This window comes from Nilaparvata lugens, chromosome 2 (assembly GCF_014356525.2).
Source record: "Nilaparvata lugens isolate BPH chromosome 2, ASM1435652v1, whole genome shotgun sequence".
Lineage (NCBI taxonomy): Eukaryota > Metazoa > Arthropoda > Insecta > Hemiptera > Delphacidae > Nilaparvata > Nilaparvata lugens.
The window spans coordinates 19,489,418-19,512,237 of NC_052505.1; the positions used below are offsets into that span (position 1 = coordinate 19,489,418).

A 22,820-nucleotide genomic window follows, 5' to 3' on the forward strand; every position below is an offset into this window, starting at 1 on the left:
ATTACATGAAATGTATTAAAATAGGCATATTGGCGGCACTTTTCCTGTTGAACTGCGTTTGAAGTTGAAGAGACTTCTAATTATTTTGAAATTATATCTATTTATCCAATCAAAATAATATTTTATGTCCCGGCTCAAATTGAAGATTATCTAATTGTTTTTAAAATTCTGCTTTTCAGGACCAAGTATACAGATGGAACTTTCAATGCTATCATCCGCTGGAGAAAAGAGTTTTGCGGCTCCTGACCCTGTTGGAAGCTCATCTTATTCAATCCGTAAAGAAGAAATTTCAACTACAAAAAGTGACGTATCCAGAAATGCTCATCACACTAAACAGGAAACAATCATTACTCTTCCAAAATGTACTGAAGGAACTTCATTGCGCAATGTCAGTTCAAGTAATACTTCGAAATGCAACCTCAAGACAATAAGTAAACGTGATCATGTTGGAAACTCATCATATTCAATCCACAAAGAAGAAATGCCATCTACAAAAAGTGATGAATCCAGAAATGCCCATCACACCAAACAGGACAGGGAACCTGGCTTCAATGGAATTCCATCAAGAATTCGATCTCATAGGGAGGAGGAATCAAAATCATCAACTTCAGAGAAGACTGCTAATGAAGCTAGCTGTATTGATGCTGTAAGACTTGAAGATGTCAAACCCACACTGAAGTATTCATCCCCTAACGTTTCTAATGTGGCTGAGTTTGATATTGATAAATTACTTGCTGAAATTCGTAGAGACTTTGATGTGCCTGATTGCATCGACGACTTTTCAGATTCTGTTAGTATATCAGATATTCGAGATTTGGATTGTGAAGAAGTGAGTGATTTCGAGAATATGCTCGTTTCAAGTATATTGTCGGATGAACTTCCACCGGCGAATACTCAGTCTGAAATACAATTTCCTGATGTCATCATTGCAGAAAAGATACAAAGTCCGCCTTGTGAAATGGAAGAAGACATCTGTGAAGAACAGACCAGTGTCCTATCGACAACGTTAATCGATCAACATGCTAATAAATCGGAAGTAGATGAGGGTTTTTCAAAGGCAACTGAGAACGCCGCATCTTTGCTTGCTGATATTCCAAAAGCAACTGAGAACGCCGCATCTTTGCTTGCTGATATTCCAAAAGCAACTGAGAACGCCGAATCTTTGCTTGCTGATAATCCTACAGAAACATCTCCGGGATTCAGCAAGATTTGTACAAACGGAAACAAAATTCTGCCAGATTCTGCTCAATCCTGTAATGGAAGAGCACAATGCTCCGATTCAACCATCTTGTTCCAAGGAATTGAAAATCAGGAATCAAGATCATTAGAAAATAGTGATGGAAGTTTTGCAGTGCCAGACAAAGTTTCAAAGTCAGATGAATCTGATTTCAGAGGCTCACTTCCTAATGAGCCAATGATTTCTGATCCCATTTATACTGGCCATGAAGGAGAGCAAAATACAAATCAGTCAATCCTCGCCAATGAACAATCTACATTGAACTCATCCCGAGAAAATTGTGAATATTCTAAATTATCGGATGAATTAATTGGAATGGATACGGCTCAACATAGTTATGAAGGAGTATTGGGTACAAATAACGTCATCCCCGCTAATCGTCTTGAGGCTTGCTCATTGAAATCTTCAGAAACCAATTTTGAGTATCCTCCAGCTTCTAAAAATCTCTCAGAATCAGATGGATCTGATTTTAAAGGTTTTGCTACCGTGAACTCATCAGATAAACCAGTTGGAAATTCGACAGTTTCTGAAAATCTTGTAGATCCAGGTGAGTCTGTCATTGAAAATTGGACCAGCTCATCGAAATCGTTAGAAAATGCTTCAGTTCCTAAACTTCTTTCAGATCCAGATGAGTCTGACTTCAAAGGTTGGGCCAGCACATCAGACAAACGTATTGAAAATCCTCCAGTTTCAAAAAATCTCGCTGATTCAGATGAGTCCGACTTCAAAGGTTGGGCCTGTACATCAAACACATCAGACAAACGTATTGAAAATCCTCCAGTTTCAAAAAATCTCGCTGATTCAGATGAGTCCGACTTCAAAGGTTGGGCCTGTACATCAAACACATCAGACAAACGTATTGAAAATCCTCCAGTTTCAAAAAATCTCGCTGATTCAGATGAGTCCGACTTCAAAGGTTGGGCCTGTACATCAAACACATCAGACAAACGTATTGAAAATCCTCCAGTTTCTAAAATTCTCTCTGATTCAGATGAGTCTGACTTCAAAGGTTGGGACTGTACATCAAACACATCAGACAAACTTATTGAAAATCCTCCAGTTTCTAAAAATCTCTCTGATTCATATGAGTCTGACTTCAAAGGTTGGGACTGTACATCAAACACATCAGACAAACGTATTGAAAATCCTCCAGTTTCTAAAATTCTCTCTGATTCAGATGAGTCTGACTTCAAAGGTTGGGCCTGTACATCAAACACATCAGACAAACTTATTGAAAATCCTCCAGTTTCTAAAAATCTTTCAGATAAGTCCGACTTCAAAGGTTTTTCTCCACAAGTTGAAAAAATTGAAGCTGTCCAATTGGATTATGGGAGAACAACCCCTCCAGATCAGCATTGTAAGAAAGAGAAGACAACTATGATAAGTAGTAATTCTATCCTGATCCAGAAAACAAGAATTATTCAGTCTCCTACAAGAAGTTCTTTCAGACTGGAACAAATGGAAAAATGTAATAAGTTTGTATGCCGAACATGTAGTGTTGATGACAAATGTAACTTGTTAAATTATTCTAAAAAGAGAATTTGCGAGTCTCCGATCGCAGCAAATGAGCCACTTTCACCAGCCAAAGTTACGAAAACTAGAGAGACCAGTCTTACAAGACAGAACAAAACACCTTACATGAGAAGTAAAAGTGTTCCAAAAGATTTCAGTTACATGGTGACTAGAAGCGGAAAACGTATTTTGAGAGCTGGTAGTGAAGAAAAATCGTCTCCGAGTTATAAAAGAGAGATTCCAGAAGACAATCTTTCGTTAGAAAGGATACCAAATATTGATGAAGTTGATACTAATGGATATAAAAATGCTCTGAAGTCTAGAAATGTGAACCCTCGGGGAAGGCCTATTCACAGACGCAGCCATCCTTTCTACAACAGCAGAAGGACATCTTTGCAGTTTAATAACGATGAAGTGAATTCTTTAAGAGAGCACAAGGATGAAAGTGAACCACTGGTAGTGGAAAATCATAGAAATCTATCAAATTATTCAGAAAAGAGAATTTTCGAAACATCGATCGCAGAAAATGAGATACTTTCACCAGCCAAAGTAACAACAAGTAAAAAGGCCATTCTTCCAAGAAATGACGAAGCATGTTCACCTATTATCACAAGAAGTAAAAGTGTGCCAAAGGATTTCAGTTACATGCTGACTAGAAGCGGAAAACGTATTTTGAAACCTGGTAGTGGAGACGCTGATCAAATTGAAGCAAAATCGTCTCCGAGTAATAGGAAAGATGTTTCAGAAGACAATCTTGATGAAGTCGATACTATATCCAGTGAAAAGCGTGAATGTGAAGTGGCTAATGGATATAGAAACTCTTTGAAGTCGAGGAATGTGAACACTCGAGGAAGGCCTATTCGAAGAAGCAGCCATCCTTTCTACAACAGCAGAAGGAGATTTTCGCAGTTCGATGAAGTAAATACTTTGAGAGAGCACAATGATGAAAGTGAACCAATGATTGTGGAAAATGATAGAAATCTATCAGTCGGAAGGCTTCATGATGAGAATGCAGCATGTGAAAGGTCGTCAGTCATTAAAGAATGTGAGTCAGAGCATTTATCCTCTTGTTTTAGTACTGGGAAAACTAATGAAAGTGAAAAACGTCCGTGTTTGTTTGTCGATTGTGTGAATGATTCGTTACAAGACAGCCCGCTTAGTCCGATCGATGACGAGGATCTCAATGACTATGATCATTTCAAACAAAATAGTGAAGAGTTTTTGTCAACTGACTCTATTAATACGATGGAAACTAATATTACTGTCAACGTTAGTCATGATCATAGTAATTTTGGTGGTGCTTTACAAATCGACTGTCAAGAAAATGATGAAATCCCACACAAAAACTACTGCGAAGTAGAAAATGGAGGGGAATTTTCATCGAGTAATTGCTATGAAAATGATATTTCTAGTTTGAAAACATGTCAACGTCATATTCCTGTTATTAGCATTGAACATCGTAAAAGTCTAAGAAGGATTCCCAGAACAACATCCACCATTACTTCTCAAGCTCCTGCAACTGATACGGAGTCTAGTTTGGAAATAGATCTACCTGAAACATCGACCGCCCCTGAACCTTCCATCGGAAAAGTCATCACTTTCAATTTCTACTCTGAAGTCAGTGAGGCAACACAGAAGTCGTCCAACAAACGTAAGAGTGATGACTCTGAGTCGCTCAATCTTCAACCAAAAATTAGGAAAATAGAAGAAGATCTCTCATCACAGACGATATCATCACACCCAGTTGATGCGGAAAATCCAGATGCTCCAAAATGTGTTAAAGAGAAAATAAAAATGGTGAGATGTGAAAATGTGATAGTTACGGCATATGATTACCACAGAAAGGACTTATTCAAGGGCTACTCCAAACTTGATCAATCAAACCCCGAGGAAGGTGAGTCTCATAATTTCATTCAAATTAGCTTTGCCTTTGTGAATATTTGCTGCAATTTGAAAGTTACATAATACATTAACAATTTATCAGGAAGGAGTGCTTTCATTTTTATTAGATTTCAAGTCTGAAAAAACTGAAAGTTATAATTTAAAATGTATGAATTTACGGATACTTTCTTGTATTTATAAAATAGAATTATTATAGTACCCTTTGAAATTAATAAAATAATAAAACAAGAATACAAATTTTAATGTAACTACTAGTTTATTGAAAATTTATTTTTATAACCTGACGATGGTGTGATCACCAAAACTAGTAGTTACGTTACAATTTGTATTCTTGTTTTATTATTTTATTAATTTTAAAGGGTACTATAATATTCTATTTTATGAACTCAAAGATATTAATTAAGTTTGCAGCGTGAATATTAATGTTGTGGAACTTTTCCATAATATATTGAAATAAACTGGATTCTTTGACAAAAATTCAAGTATCTTCAAAGTTGTTAGTTTTTATTATTAATATAAAAAGAAAACACGTACCATTGTGAATTAATTCCTAATAAAATTTAAATGATTGGAAAGCTCTGTTGTAGAGAATTACCTAAACATCACTTCAAATATTTACAAATGTTCCGTATTTTTAATGCCTGGAAAAGTATGAACTGATTTTATTATGCTTTGTTGGTGAGTCAATGACCAGGGGATTCTTAATCTTTTGATGCGTATAAAGTGAATAATTATTTGTAATAGTCAATCAATCAATAATTTATTTCTTTCCATAACATACATGAAAAAGTCAAAAACTAAAAACTAACTAGAAGCTAAAGATAAATTAGTGACTTATAAAATTCATTTTTTTTATAGTAAACTCGTTTATACTGTAGCATGCTAAATCCATCAAATATGCTCTCAGCAATTCCTTAAATTTTAATCTATCAGGTTCATGTCTTATGCAACCTGGGAGACAACCAATACATTTTATTGGACTTGTTTATATTTTTCCTTATTGTGTTTCTTTATTGTAAAATTATTTTTATTTCTTGTGTTGTAATTATGTATATCTACTTGCCGTGGGAATCTAGATTCGTTATTTTTTATATATAATATTGTCCTATAAATGTACAGGCTGTAGTAGAATTAACTTGTTCACCGAAGTTATCTACTTATGGTGAAAATTTCCGCTGCCTTATCCATTACTTTATCTAGCTCTTCAGTCTAAACTATCCGACCATAAAGCTGCCACTTCTTGGCTAACATCCATTTTCACTTATTTACAATTTCTTACTCATTCAACTTATTGTTAAAATACAAATACAAAACTTTCTCATATTACCCTAACCTCTGTTTTGACTCAAACTGCATGCAAATTGTTGATTGTTGATCATTTTATTTTTGTTAATATTATGTAATTACATGTACAAATTTGTACAAAGAACTGATAAATTTAAATGTAGATTAAATAGAGTGAAGTAAAATTTAAAAAAATTGATCCAATATTGCCTCAAGACTATCATTAGTCTTTAAAGTTGCGTTTTCGTTTGTGCGTAAAATGCCGTCGTCGACCACGACAGGTCGAGTATCTCAGATTGAGAAGATTCAATTTGTCTAAATAACCTAAAATATTATTTCAAATTATGCTTTAATGAGGGAGGTTTATTTAGTTTATACTCGTTTATACTTTCAAATGACAATATACTATTAAAAATGTTTTGATTCTTAAATAATGAACTCAAATAATGAAAAGTTATTTGATCAGCTTTTTTAGCACACTTGAAATTTTGACAATATGAATGTCAACAATGCTTACCATTGTCGACTGCGGAAATTTACGCACAAACGAAAATGCACCTTTAGTTTAGTTTTTATTATCATAATTATTTCAATTCTAAATGGATAGACACTTTATCCACAATAATTATTGAAGAATCAACTATCCACATCTAGAATTTCTGTAGATTACTCCCTATAATTTATTAATTTTTCAGAATCTGAAGAGGATAGTGAGGTGGCTGAGTATGTATTTACAAGAGTGGCCAGGGCCGTGTTGGAAAATAACGTGGCCGATGAAACTGACACCTGTGATGACAGTGAAGACAGTGAAGAATGTGAACCCTGGACTGTTGAGGTCGTAACAGAATGTCTGGAACAACTAAGAGGGATACCAAACAACGTGATAGCAAAGTAAGTAGAACCATATTCACGATTTAAAACATAGGTCCGATTTAATAAGCATCCTAGAAGCCGGACCTTACAATAACGTAATTGATTAATTACAGTATTCGTGCATTCAATGATTTGAGCTTTTTCTTATATTAATAGTGTTATGGATATTTTTCTATTGGTGTTAGTTGAAATTATATGCTGCCGCAACGAATTGTTGGATATTTATTTATTTACTAGCTGGCCCGGCGAACTACGTACCGCCAAATAGTTCATGCATCTTATGACAAACTTTAGCTGGATTCACACCTGAGGAGGCGCGATGCAGCATTTTGCATCCAGGTGCTTCTTGTTTGTTGGTTTGAATGGAAGAACTCACACACACTGAATCGGGCATTATAACTTGGACCTCACTATATTCATATAAGCAGTATTACCACCTGTTATTAAATTGTTACTAACTCAATCCATCAAACGTATTTCATCGAACGAGTTTTGAAGGTTCTCAATGAGCCTTCATATCCTTCTCTCTCTATCTTATATTTTTTAAGCATTCTGTAGGTACTTCATTGGTGCTATTTCTTACAAAAATAAATACCAAATTATCATTTTTATTTCATTCATTGGGCTTTCTGCACTTGCAAGTTTGCATTCAAAGGTGCGTACAGATAAACGCGCCTCCAAAACGCTCCGCACTCGCTCTGTAATCGCTCCACGCACGCTCCAATCATGAACGTTACGGGAGATGTTAGCTCCTTTCGCGTTCCACTCTTGCTCCCCGGTCGATCATCAATCGATCTGCTCGAGTGACGTTCGATTGCGGAGCAGAGCGAAGGTTGTTCGCACGTTGTACGGAGGTTGTTCGCACGTTGTACGGAGGTTGTTCGCACGTTGTACGGAGGTTGTTCGCACGTTGTACGGAGGTTGTTCGCACGTTGTACGGAGGTTGTTCGCACGTTGTACGGAGGTTGTTCGCACGTTGTACGGAGGTTGTACAAGGTTGTACGGACGGTCTGTACGCACCTTTATGTAAACATATACAGTCGAACCTCTGTATAACGAATTCGATTATCCCGAAAAAAATTCGCTGCCGAGAGGTATTCGTTATTGAGAGGTTCTGTCAAGAAAACTGCCACGATCCTATGGATCTCATAATATCGTATCACGGCGGTAAATAAATGAACATGGTACATGAAACATATCATCGCGAACGTAGGTAGGGTACCTATTAGGCCAATATTAATATGGAAATTTGAAAATTCATGCTGTTGAAAAAAACATGTTTTTTTAATATTTGTAGAACGTAATAAGTAAGTAAACTCACCAATTTATTTCCAGAAAGCTTGATTTGTACTATTAGTGGAGTTTAATCAAAGTACATACTCTGTAGCAATATTTTTCAACTTTTTACACTACTATTAAGCTGCGTAGGCTACACATATACGCGCTTCCAACCCGCACCGAGCACGCTCCGCCCTCGTACCGCCCTCGTTCCTCCATCGTACCGCAGTCGCTCCGCCCCCGCTCTGCAGTCGCACCCATCATGAACGTTACGGAAGATGTTAGATCTTCTCGCGTTCCCCGGTCGAACCACTGTTGCTCCCCGGTCGATCATCAATCACTCTGCTGGAGTGACGTTCGGTTGCGGAGCAGAGCGAAAGTCTGTACGCACCTTTAGATGCAACGCAAAATACGGTTATTTTGTCAATAACTTCACTATAAATACTATAATAACTCAAAAAATTTCCCATTTTTACTTTCCTTGCCCTACTACCATAGGTAAGGAAAGTATTGCTTTCCAAAAAAAATTAAGGTACCCCAATTTCAAGTTTTCTATACGTTTCAAGGTCACCTGAGTCCAAAAACATGATTTTTGGGTATTGGTCTGTGTGTGTGTATGTGTGTATGTGTGTGTGTGTATGTGTGTGTGTGTATGTGTGTGTGTGTGTGTGTGTATGTCTGTGAACACGATAACTCCATTCCTAATTAACCGATCGACTTGAAATTTTAAACTTAAGGTCCCTATACCATGAGGACCCGACAATAAGAAATTCAATAAAATTCAATTCAAGATGGCGGAAAAAATGGCGGATAATTACTAAAAAACCATGTTTTTCACGGTTTTCTCGAAAACGGCTCCAACGATTTTCTTCAAATTTATACCATGGATAGCTATTTTTAAGCCCTATCAACTGGCATAAGTTTCATTTCTGGGAAAATTTCAGGAGCTCCGTAATATTCTTGAGAAAAATGGCGGATAGTGACTAAAAATCCATGTTTTCACAGTTTTCTCGAAAACTGCTCTAACGATTTACTTCAAATTCATACCATGGATAGATATTCATAAGCACTATCAACTGGCATGAGTCTCATTTCTGGGAAAATTCCATGAGCTCCGTAATATTCTTGAGAAAAATGGCGGATAATGACCAAAAACCAGGTTTTTCACGGTTTTCTCGAAAACGGCTCTAACGATTTTCTTCAAATTCAAGCCATGGGTAGCTATTCATAAGTCCTATCAAATGACATGAGTTTTTTCCTTGGAAAATTGCAGGAGCTCCGTAATATTCTTGAGAAAAATGGCGGATAATTACTAAAAAACCATGTTTTTCACGATTTTTTCAAAATAACTTGACCGATTTTTTTCAAATTCATACTCTGTATAGTTATTTATCAGCTCTATTAACTGGCATGAGTCTCCTTTCTGGGAAACTAATGGGGGGTCCACCCCATCCTTGAGAAATGGACTTTGTAACCTCCTTCTCGTGCATGAGGTAGGTAGGTAGAGCAGTTCATAAAAAGAACACATAGTCGAGATATTTCATCTGTAGAACAGCTGTTTTGACGACTTTAAAAAAATGACGACTAAAAAAATCATTGAATTTCACAATTTACACAAAGGAAAAAGTACTCTGAAAACAATTATATATACACATATACAAACGTCTGATCGTAGTTTCGAATATGAGCAAGGAAAGTTGTGTGAGTGTACCACACCAGATTTTTTTGGAAAGCAATACTTTCCTTACCTATGGTAGTAGGGCAAGGAAAGTAAAAATCAGCTATCGTGTGGATTATTAATCGCACGCCTCATTGAATGCAATTTTTATGCACTATTAGAATGAACTATTGATTGCATGCAATTAATAACTAAAACTAGTAGTTCTGCAAAAAGTAGACCTCGCGAAGTTAAAAACAAAAATCATAAAAAGATTACCGAGTTGAAAGCAGAGAAAAGTCGGGAGAAATTAAACAGCTACTTCGAGTAATCAGTATTGCATGCCTCATTGCTACTGTGAACAGTAGACCTCGCGCAGTTATAAACCACAGCCTCCTCTTATACTGTCCATCTGAGTAAATCCTGTCTGTATGTCGTGCCGGCGAGATATCGGTGTGAAAACGGATAATGGCCGTTTGGGGTTGGTGTATCAAAAATGCAAACATCAGAAGCTTATCTCCTTCAAGACATATTGACAATAGGTCAGCCCGAGTTCAAAGCAGAGAAAGGTCGAGAGACAATATTGTTGTTTTAGTTATTAATTATTGCATACGTTATTGAATGCAATCAATAGTTCATTTAATAGTGCATGAAAATTGCATTCAATGAGGCATACAATTAATAGTCCACACAGCAGCTGATTTTTCACCAAGTTACATTGCATGCGTCATGGCATGCAATCTATAATCCACTCGTCAGCTGATTTATGATGAATAATTATACAGTCTGATTTTTACTTTCCTTGCCCTATTACCATGGGTAAGGAGAGTATTGCTTTCCAAAAAAATTAAGGTACCCCAATTTCAAGTTTTCTATACGTTTCAAGGTCTCCTGAGTCCAAAAACATGATTTTTAGGTGTTGGTCTGTGTGTGTGTGTATGTCTGTGAACACGATAACTCCATTCCTGATTAACCGATTGACTTGAAATTTTAAACTTAAGGTCCTTATACCATGAGGAACCGACAATAAGAAATTCAATAAAATTCAATTCAAAATGGCGGATAATGACTGAAAAACCATGTTTTTCACGGTTTTCTCGAAAACGGCTTTAACTATTTTTTTCAAATTTATACACTAGATGGCTATTTATAAGCCCTATCAACTGACATGAGTCTCATTTCTGGGAAAATTGCAGGAGCTCCGTAATATTCCTGAGAAAAATGAATTTTTTTTAAATTTCTATCACGATTTTCTCAAAAATGACTTGACCGATTCTTTTCAAATTCATACCCTATATATATATATATATATATTATATATATATATATATATAATATATATATATATATATATATATATCAGTTCTATTAACTGGCATGAGTCTCCTCCCTGAGAAATTAACAGAGGGTCCACCCCATCCTTGAGAAATTTACTTTGTAACCTTCTCGTGCGTGAGGTAGGTGGGTAGAGCAGTTTATTCAAAAGAACTCACGTCGATATTTCATTTGTAGAACAGATGTTTTGACAACTTTTGAAAAGTCCACAAGTTTCATAATTCAAACAAAGGAAAATGTACTCTGAACACAATAACAATAGTATAATCGTAGTTTTAATTATTTCGCCGCCAATTGGCATAATGTTATTCCTCTAAATTATCCTCGTTAATAAGGCTTATAGATCAATGAGCAAGGAAAGTTGTGTGAGTGTACCACACCAGATTTTTTTGTTTTATATTTGAAAAAGTGAGTAATATCGGTTGAATTTTGCATTTGAATAAAACATCATGTTCGATAAACGACTCACATCTATTCAAATAGTCTGGTACACTATTTTTCAGTTTTAACCCTTGCCTGATAATTTTGAAAGCCTCTAGAACTTCTTGATCTGACGGATTCTTCTCCTCTGGTTCGTCACACTCATCATCATCATCATAGTCAGTTCAAAGAATTGAAATGTGTGTCAAAAGCAAGAATGGGAAAGTCCAGTCGTTCACCTGCCTGGTCTACAATAATGACAAGCTCTTGGAATTCAATTTCCAGTAACTTGCATTCAATTTCCGACATGTGTTTCACTCTCTATTGACTGTCAACCACTCTATCTTCTTCCTAACTGAATTGCCATTATTTTTAGTCCAATGACCTTTCTGCTGAAACTAAAGAATTCCTTGAAAATGACCGTCTGCTTCCTATACACACTACTACTTTGTATGTTGAAGTCAAGAGAAAACTTTGTTGTTGAGAGGTCCGAAATTCGTTAAATAGAGGTAAATAAGCAGCAAAAACTCTAAAATGTCATGGGACCAGGTAAAAATTGGTTGTGTATAGGATTTCGTTAAGTGGAGGTTCGTTATAGAGAGGTTCGACTGTAAATTGCCAAATCTATCATCTTTTCTCATCGGGCTTACTGCACTTGCCAGTTTGAAAATAATTTTTGTTGGAGATGTTTCTGATCATATTAATGCTTGCTTATGAATTGTATTCTACTCTGTTTTATAATCAATGCACTTTGTTGTTTACAGTTTGATAGTTGACACATTGTACAATGACGAAGGCGAGGTGGATTTGGATGGACCCGCTCCTCTCACCGATCTCCAGAAGAAAGTCTTGACAATATCGTGTAAATTGTGCGCAGACACTGTCAACCATCCACATTTTCTCCAATCTTTATTGTCAGAACTGAGAAGGTTTCTGCTCAACTATGAAGAATCTGAAACGGTAATTGATTTGTCTTTATCCAAGTATTAAATATTTTTATTAGAAATCGCTGTTAACCGACTGCTGGAATATTATTAATACTGGATAATAATTATTTCAAATATCCTATGAAAGCTTAGAAATGACGACTTCTGCTACTGCAAATATTCACCGAAGAACTATTTCCTATAGTTTTATTTATATAGCTTTCATTGGAATTTTTGTAATATAATAAAGGAAAGAACTGGCTATAGGAATAAACTGTTAACCAACTGCTGGAATATTATATAACTGGATAATAATTGTTTCCAATAAATATTCAATTAAAGTTATAGAAATAGAACTGAGGACTTCTGCTACTGCAAATATTCATCGAAGAACTTTTTCCTATAGTTTTATTTATATAGCTTTCATTGGAATTTTTGTAATATAATAAAGGAAAGAACTGGCGGGATAGGAAATTCACATCTGTCTACAGGACTGATTAACTTGAAATTTTGCATATAGATTCTGAATTTACTGAGGATGGTTATAGGCCTATTTTATATTCTTCAAGATTTCAGTTAGTCAATTTTTCAGTTTGTCAAGATTGTAATTAGACCCTTGCGAAGCACGGGTTATCTGCTAGTTTGAAATAATTATTATACAGTAATATCTCCAAGTAAATTGAAAGCTGATACTAACCATCCGTCAAGCGTTCTATAAAAATAACTCTTTTTTAACTGAATAATTGTATTATTATTAGCGTATGGCTTTGAATGGTGGGGAGACCCAAGGGTAGTTGCACCTCGCCGTATATAGTCCAAAGTTCCCTGATGGGAAACCGGACACTAAGGTTATATATAGTGCGCACAATACTTTAAATTTACACTTTTCATAATAATTGATAATAATTCTATTATAAAATATGTAAATGAGTCATCACGAATATAATCGTCCTATCATTGTTGTAAATTCTAAAGTAATTCATTTATTGTTTTATAACAATAATTAATATTGTTTAAATAATCATATTATTTTAAACTTTGTCCATTATTGGTGTTTGTAACGTTTCTTCTTATGAGTTTATGATTTTAATGTGAAATCGTGATCAATTTTCAACACTAAAAAGGTAGACCCCAACTTAAGCCCGGTCCAGACGCTCAAATTTAGCTTTAGTCTTTTGCTCAAGCAAAAGTCGGAGCATATAAGTCGTTGCGTCTGGACGGTAAAACGGATGGGTCTTCAAGCTTGAGTCGTCAAACTTGAAATGTATCGGCCGTGATTCTTTTTCCATCAAACCGTCCGTCTTTTGCCTATCCACCAAAACCTAAATCGCGTAAAAATCGAGTTAGAGAAATTGTGATTTCAGATTCGGATTCAGCGCTCTCAAATTAATAAAATGTCTTGCGAGTACTTAAAAATAAGCAAGTTTTTTTTAATCGATTGTATATTACGCCATTTAACCCTTTTTTATTTCTTGATTCTCATGATACTCTCAGAATTTGATGTTGATATTATGATTTACTATCATGATATATTAAGATGTACTATATTGTTGATAAGAATAATATCTACAAAATTTCAATCCATTTACAATCACTGAGTCTCGAGACATGACATGTAAACAAAGCCATTTAGCGATTATCAGTAATATTTCTATCATTATGTTGTTAAGTATAGCATTATCCAGTTGAATCAGCGAAAAAATACGATATAATTATTACTCATCCACCGGATATATGTCAACCGTATACATTTCCGACTCAATGAACCATATGAAGCCCAATTTCCATCGGTCATTGACAGAAGTCAAACATCATTGTCAAGGTGATGACAGGCATACTAACCATGAAATTATGAAAATCATTTCACTCAATGACGAACTGAGCTTGTGAGCACAAAAATAGGAAAACGGACGACATAAGACGGATGCGTGTGGACGCAATTTTACATCCGTCTTTTGCTTGAACCAAACGATCCGTCTTTTGCTTGAGCAACTTGAGCGTCTGGACCGGGCTTCATAGTGAAAATTCAAAAATACAAAAATACAAAATTCAAAAATTCAAATATGATGTGGATCAACATTCGGAATCCTCAAACAATAATGTCTATTCATGTCCGAAATAGTTCGTTATTCATTTTAGCAATTCATTGGCAACTCATTCGAAATATTCGAGAACTTGTGTGTTGGATCCTTTGCAAAAAATAATTCTAGTTATCAAATTACAATTATACACAAATTCATGACTTTCATTGATTCTTACAAAGTTTTCATTCATCATTGTAATGTTCTAATTTGCTTGTGAACAGTTTCTCCAATTACTTACTTTCTCCTCAGATCTTCAGGTCGCTACAACCCTTGGCCTCCTTCACAAAGCCATCTCTCCATCTCTCCCGATCCACTGCCTGCCTTTTCCAGTTTCGAACTCCAAACGTTCTCAAATCCTGCTCTACATCATCTGTCCATCTATTCCTTGGCCTTCCTTTTCTTCTTCTATTGTATATAGTTTCTCCAAGTACTCAGTTATTTTGTATTCTCTTCTAGTATTCTCTACTAATTCAGTTGTATTCATTGGTTGCAGGTGACACGCTACTGTCTGTATGTAAGATTTCTAACAATTCTGTGTAGAATACACAGCGAGGTAGAAGAAATGCGGTCATTCATCTATGATGCTTTGTATCGGAAAAAGATGGCAGGAATTCCTATGGTCTACACTGCTCTGATTATGTGGCCTCCTCTCCTGCCTTTTGCTCAGCCCTTAGAAACAGGTAACTAGAACTAATTCAATTTAATAAGTTGAGAGATACGGTAAGCTAATTGATTACACAGCTGATCTCCCACACAGGCACACGCATCTTATGTTATCGACAGACGACGAAACTATCATCTGTTTTTCCAAGGATGAATTATCCTTTTCATGTCGTTCAGCGAGTTTTCCCAGGGATGAGACCTAGTGCAATCGAATTTCTATATCATAAACCTACTATGTTCCAAATTTTGTGAAAATCGTTAGAGCCGTTTTTGAGATACGTTGAACATAAATATCCAGATAACCAGATATAAATATATGGGTATACAGAAATTGCTCGCTTAATATAATAGGATTAGTGATGAGCTAAGAGATAATTTAATTGAATCAGATGAAATAAATTGAATTCAACTGCTATCTGTATTTTCGGAGATAGTCGATAAGCAATCGAACCTCTTTTCAACAAGATCGTAGGTCAATTTTGTAAAAAATCAACTTCTCAGTTCAAGATAGAAAAATCTCCAAATGTTTTTGAAACTTGCCTTATTCAACTGCTGGTTGTGACCATTAATGGCAGGCCACTTTTAAGTTTTAGACTTTTTATATTATATTATTGGCATAATGTAATCCTCGAAGTATAAGAAGAACTACGTTTTATAGATGTTAATTCACTTTTCTCTCAGGAAAATTAGAAGCTACTATATAAAAGCTATAATCTTGACCTTAATATATCGACAATAGTGGATACATGCCACTGTGAATATTGTGTATTTTCAGGTCTAAAATTACAAATTCTACTACGTTCCGAAAGAATGAATTTCAAGAAAATGTATGAAAAAATGTCCTAATGAAACATAATTCAAGGACCCAAGTTGATGAAATTGCACTTGAAGGACCACACAGATCATATCAAATCATTTATTGCCACAGACAAACACTTTACAATTTGTATCGGCCACGTCAATATTACAAACTATATTAGAGATCATACAACAATAGCAATTACCTTAAAATCTAGATAGACTCCATGTTAACATTGAAATATTCATCTACACTATAAAAATATTTTTTTTTATAAAAAAATTCTTAATTCTTAGTTTAAATTCCCTGAGCGTCAAACCTCGAAAATTTGGTAAATGGTTATAAAACTATTGAAAAGGCCTTAAAACTCATATGGCTGGATTTGTAAGAGCAGTACTCATTCCTCAGATTCGATTTATTCCTTTTGTTATAATAATGAATGTTGTCATGAGTTGAGAATAAATGTAGATTTGACTTTACAAAAAGCAGACAATTAAACATGAAAATACAAGGTAAGCTCATGACTCCCAATCTAATGAACAACGGTTTACAGTGAGTTAAAGGAGGCACATTACAAATTGTTCTAATCTAGCTCTTTTTTTTAATACAAATAAAGATTTTGAATGGCTGCCATTCGCCCATAATATAGTGCCATAAAGAAGATGAGAATGAACATAACTATAATAAACATTTAATAATATTTTCAAAGATACTATTTCCTTCAGCTTTCTTAACATTAAAATACCTTTGGTAACTTTTGGAATAGTGTACTCTCTACATGATAATTCCTCTTCAAATTACTCATAATTTGATGAGAGACAGAAATGTATTATCATTAACTGTGTTTTCTACTACGGTAATAATAATTATTGTTTTCAGATTTCTAATTCACATGTGTATTGTTTTTACACTTTTTTATTGGTTGTAGTAACTATAATTTCACCTGTATTAATTATTTCACCGTGAATTATTATTCTATGTGATAACCAAGTGTAGAAAACTTTGTGCGGTTCAATTAAATGTTAATTTTCAGATCACCTCACTCAACTTGAAAAATTAAGAGAAAACTTTGTTTGTTTCAGCATCTCCCTTGTCTTTGGGCATCACTCAAGTTATTTTGAATCATATAATGAGAGACCATAATCAAGTGTATAAAATAAGGAAGATTGAACATATTCTACGCAAATATTACGGCTATTCAAGATTGGAACCAATTGAAGTATTCAAGCATTTAATGAGAAGAATTAATACCGAAGGTAAGTTAACTTTGAGGAGTTATATGATGCAGGAGTTACTGATTTACAATAATAGTATTTTTGAAGTTAATCTTGTATTGTCCTGATGGGAAATTATTGGGGACTGTTTTTGAATCTTCCTGTACTATAGTGAGGTCCATGTTGTAATGGCAGTGGAGGAAGATGGGAAAACAGCGTTGCCGATTCTCTGCCTTGCCTGTGCAGTCTGTAGACGATAGCTGATACCGGTATATTTGATGTAATAATGACCTATATGATTCTTGTTTAAAATAATCAATTTTATTATATTCGTCAAGAAAATATATTCATCCTTGTTTAAAGTAATAAATTATATTTTATTTGCCAAGAAAATATATTCTTCAATGATGACATGATAGATAAATATTTATAATTGAGATTATATATTTTGTTAATATGTTATATTTCTACATTGTTAAGAAACGATCTGGCAACTTTGCGGAGCTAGAGAAGGATAGTGTGCTATCTGCTTTGCCGAATGATAGACAATGATATCAACACCAATGTTAATCAAATATTGACTTTATAACGTGAACCTCACTATAGCTCTGGTTAGGCTCCACAGCATTGAGAGAGAAAGATATGCTCTAAGCTCCAAACTTATTCTATTTAGCGATAATTTTCTCTTTTGAGACCAATGTTGTTATTATTTGAAGATGCTTCAATTTTATTTTTTTCATAACTTGAAAAATCTCGCTATAATGATTCAAGAAAAAACATCAATATTAACACTGTTTCCTTAATAGTCCAGTAGTAGTTATGTGCTATGATTATCTAGCAAAACAGAAAATTACAATAGTTTTCCCTTTTGTGAATTTACATGTAAGGGAACTGTGTTCGAAACAGCAATTGATGAGGAAGAAAAATATCGAGAAAACTGATTAAAACAAACTAACAACCAAAAAGAAACTAATCAAACTAATTTAACTTGTCCGTTTTGATAAGAATATCTTCTAACTTCATTTGTTTGAGAGAACGTTTTATGTTTGAATTTTCTTATTTTTGTCTTGAGGAAGGTCAAGACAAATTCAATATGAAATGAGTGTTGAGAGGTGAGAGTATTGTACATAACGCTCTCAATCCAACTGAGACTAATCACAGATCCAATTTATTATGATAGAAGATTTGTAATCTCTTCTTTCAACCCTTATTTTTTCAAGTCTATACTTTGGTAACGCATTGACTTCATTATCATATTGTACATTTAAACCTCTCTATTAAGATCAAGACAATTTCAATCTGAAATGAGTGTTGAGAGGTCAGAGAATGGTGCATTCAACCTCTTCAATCATATATCTAACTGCAAATCATTACAGATCTAATTTATTATGATAGATTTGTACTCACTTCTTACAACCCTCATTTTTTTTTAATATATACTTTGGTAAGACATTGACTCATTATCATACTTATTCCATTATTGTTTGATTAATGTGTAATGTTATTGATTTTCCAATGTGAAGCTACTTATTTATTTAAGTAGTTATTGACTCACTTCTTTCAACCCTCATTTTTGAGGGATGAGGTATACACTAGCCAAAGTGTGACTTCATTATCATACTTATTCCATTATTGTTTGATTGTGTAATGTTATTGATTTTTGTTGTTTCCTTACAAAAATAGGAGCACTTGAAGCAGTCGCCCTACTCTGTAAAAAAATTGGACCGCATTGGACCGTGAAGTTTGTGGTTGAAGGCACATTGTTACCTATATTGAATGAATACAAGCTGAACAAGAATAACAGTGCAGCTGCTATCAATGCCATGAGAGTATCAAGTAAGTAATCCTATGATATTAAGCAAGCAATTTCTGTATATATTTTTATATCTGGTTATTTTATATCTAGTTATTTATGTTCAACGGATCTCGAAAACGGCTCTGAAGATTTTCACGAAATTTGGAGAACATAGTAGGTTTATGATATAAAAATTCGATTGCACTTGGTCTCATCCTTGGGAAAACTCGCTGAACGACATTAAAAGGATAATATTCATTATTGGCTGAAACAGCTGAGACTTTCGTCGTCTGTGGATAGTATAAAGTGAGCGAGTGATTCTGTGGAAAATCGAAATATCGCATCCCCGAAATTCATAAGCTGACAAATAGCCAGCTGTAAAATATAAACACGATCATTTTAGAGAATTGTGTTCTGTTTATCAACAAATAAAAATAACGAGCGAAGCTCGATGCCCCGATGTTGTTTACATATCTGCCGTGTTAGTTTTTCATTTTTTATATATAAGTTTACTAGCGCAGTTAGCGCTAGGAAATCATACATGTTTATGACTGTAAAATAGGCAGTCAAACCGGTATTTAATCTCGTAAAAATAATGGTCAGCTTTTATTCATGACCCGTGCTCCGCAAGGGTCTAATTAAAAACTTGACAAACTGAAATCGTGAAGAATCTGAAATGGATGATTAATCATCCTCTGTAAATTGAGAATCGATAGGCAAAATTTCAAGTTAATCGGTCCAGACGTGATAAAGCGTTATTCGTGTATTTTCTATCACGTACATGTATAAGCCAAATCTGTCCTTTATTAAATTATAGATAGATTAGATTTTGCAATTGAATTATTTATTGAAAACAACGATTCTGTACCTCATGTCCATAAACAGAAATCTTTTGATAAAGTTGACCTAATACTGAGGCTGACAACCTTGTAATTAGAATGATATAACGAAAATATCATTTCCTGACTGAAAATTTACTTAATGATGATGAGTTGACGATCAAAGGGCCCCATTAAAATTTTATAATTTAACTATTTAATTGAAATATAATTCTTGTGAAAATTGTAGGCTATCACTGTCTACTTGAATAGAATGACATTCCTTTTTGAGGGGCATTGAGAGATCTCAATCAAATTAAATACTAGTTCCTTTCACTATTCTGGCTAATATTGTGCTTTTCTGTCCATAATCGTTTTTTAACTATTTACAATTGATTTCTACATTCGACAAAAATGTGTTTCATTTTCTCTATTTGTGATATTTCACTTGAAGAATTTATTGATGCTATTGATAATTTCAATTAATACAAAACTAGTCTTTCATGACTACAAGCATAGCCATTTCTAATAAAAGAAAGACCCTGGCCTACGATATTGCAACGTCGCAGTGTAGGCCTAGAATCTAATATATGATTGCTGAAAAAGATTAGCTGGTATTTTTAAAAATATTTTTCAGCAATCATATATTAGATTCTAGGCCTACACTGCGACGTTGCAATATCACAGGCCAGGGCCTTGTATTAGAGGTGGTTATGCTATAAGTCGTGGTTAAGTGGAAGATTGAACTTTACTGTCCAAACTTCGCCAATTGAACAAATAAAAATGTCATTCTATTCTAAGTTGATAAGTTCCAAACTTCGCCAATTGAACAAATAAAAATGTCATTCTATTCTAAGTTGATGGAATTTTTTGAATTAGTCTCACTGTATTCATCCCTAACTGTATTTCCGTAAACTAATCTCTGGCGATGTTTGTTTTCAGGTTATGTTCTCCGTCCATTATTACAGGGTCGGTATACCGGCAAACTGAATTTAGTAATGGGAACTATTGGCACCTTACTCACTGATCCTGAAGGTGAGTCTCCCTTATAATATTGTTTCAAACTGTCTTTTCTTTCTAGTAAAATTTAGTCGGCTGAATTTTGATCTGAATTTTCAACTTCATGGTTGAAGATGAAAATTAATTTTCATGTTGGAAGTTATTCCAAGCCAAGACTATAGTTGAATCAAGAGCCAATAATTACGAGGGTAGTCTGATAAGTAATGGACATATTGTTGTAGTGCAAAAACCAAATAACCCTCAGAAGCGATCCTGGGGGCATGTGGAAGTGCTTTTTATCCTCTACACTGCTGCATGGTTTGAAGGCGTTACGTTCATCCAGTTTGGTTTGGTTAGTGAAAGAATGGCGTCGTGTTTTGGTGTTATGTAAACGCGAATTAAACAACGCGCTGTCAAATTTTCAACTGCTGAGAAAAAAGCTGTTTCATTATTTCACTAACCAAACCAAACTGGATGAACGCAACGCCTTCAAACTACGCAGCCCTGTAGAGGATAAATAGAACTTCCATATGTCACCAGGCTCGCTTCTGGGGGTTATTTTGTTTGTGCTCTATAAGCATTACTTATCAGCTTACCCTCGTAGATTATAAATACAGTGCACATTCAGTTCTCATTTCCACTTGACACGTAATCGATGTCTGTCGAAAGAGTTGAAGCATTAAAAATTAATTTGATTTAGCGAAGTTAAAAAGATTATAAGGCCTATCCGATTGAAAGGTAACTTAATACGGTAGAGACGATTTATTCCAAGATTCCCAGTATGGCTTCATCCCTTGATTTAGAAGCCTGTAAAACAAGGTTCAATATTTCAGAAGGATCAATACAATGGGCCATATGAATAAAGTTGAGCATTTGCTTATACTTCTAAAATATGAAGCATCTGCTTCATTTTCTATGAATAAACGTGAGCAAAATCTTTTGTTCATACTCATCAAAAAAAAAAAAAGTTTGAGCATTTGCTCAAAATTAAAAGCTTATACTCAAAATTGTATGAATAAACTAGAGCATTTGCTCAACTTTTAAAGCAAATGCTTCAAAAAAGGTGAGTCTAGTCTAGAGCAGCTTTTCACCTTTTGCTCATAGTAAAATGGCTGAAGTAATTCGTATGAGGAAGAGGAAACTATACAAGATACGATCACAACCAATAGTTGAGAACTATATAACTCTTTTTAGATTCAACCATAATATTTATCACCATTATTCCTACAAAATAATAAATACATAAGATAGCTATCTGATATAAAGATAGCCATCACAAAATAGGAAATAGGCATTTAAGAAGATGAGAGTGTAGACGATTATAAGAAGGCTATTGATATAATAAGATTATGCTGAAGATTATTATAGAGAGGACATTTTTTCACGCTTTTTATTTATTTTATTTCAAAAATTCTTAACTAACCTAAAACTTAATTCATAAATAGAAAACAGAGCAGACGAGGCAAACACAAGCGGTGTCTCTTACTTGCATATTTAGCACTTACTTGAGCTATAAAAACAAAGTAAGGCAACAAAGGCGAATCAGCTGATGAAAAATCTTAAAATTACGTGAGCATTTGCTCCAGAGTTCAGGTAAGAGTATAAGGTAAAGCTTATTCATAAAAAATGAGCAAATGCTTATGCTTCTACATAATGCTCATGTGCAAAACCGTATGCTCCATGCTTTGGTTTTATTCATATGGCCCATTGAGATTTTCACGTCGCAATTATTTACAAATTCATGAAATTTCTACATTGATCTCTTACAGAGTTTTCATTCATCATTTTGGTTTTCTAATTTGGATTTTACTTGAGTACCGTAAACTAATTGATTTATTCTTACATTTCTGAAAGAATTGTTGATACACCTTTCTTCTCCAATCACTGATTGATAATTTTTGTCTGATTCACAAGGCCTGATTACCTGGTTACAAACTGGTTATAATAATGAAGCTGAGGAAATTTTTTCCAGTCTTCCTTATTCTCCTGCCTGTATTCACTTGAATCCACATCACAATCTTAGT

General features: G+C 34.5%; 1 protein-coding gene across 2 annotated transcripts in view; it reads left to right on the top strand.

Annotated features, from left to right (window-relative positions):
• LOC111049409 overlaps nt 1–22,820 on the top strand; it is a 49,457-nt gene that overhangs the window by 22,909 nt on the left and 3,728 nt on the right. Inside the window, exons 8-15 of one of the 2 annotated variants that reach the window (XM_039420736.1) lie at nt 180–1,896; nt 1,990–4,643; nt 6,631–6,826; nt 12,263–12,458; nt 15,002–15,188; nt 17,053–17,226; nt 18,868–19,020; nt 20,740–20,832. In XM_039420736.1, coding sequence (XP_039276670.1) covers nt 180–1,896; nt 1,990–4,643; nt 6,631–6,826; nt 12,263–12,458; nt 15,002–15,188; nt 17,053–17,226; nt 18,868–19,020; nt 20,740–20,832 — 5,370 coding nt within the window. Of the gene's footprint in view, nt 1–179; nt 4,644–6,630; nt 6,827–12,262; nt 12,459–15,001; nt 15,189–17,052; nt 17,227–18,867; nt 19,021–20,739; nt 20,833–22,820 lie in introns of both variants that reach the window. The other variant, XM_039420735.1, reaches the window with a different exon arrangement.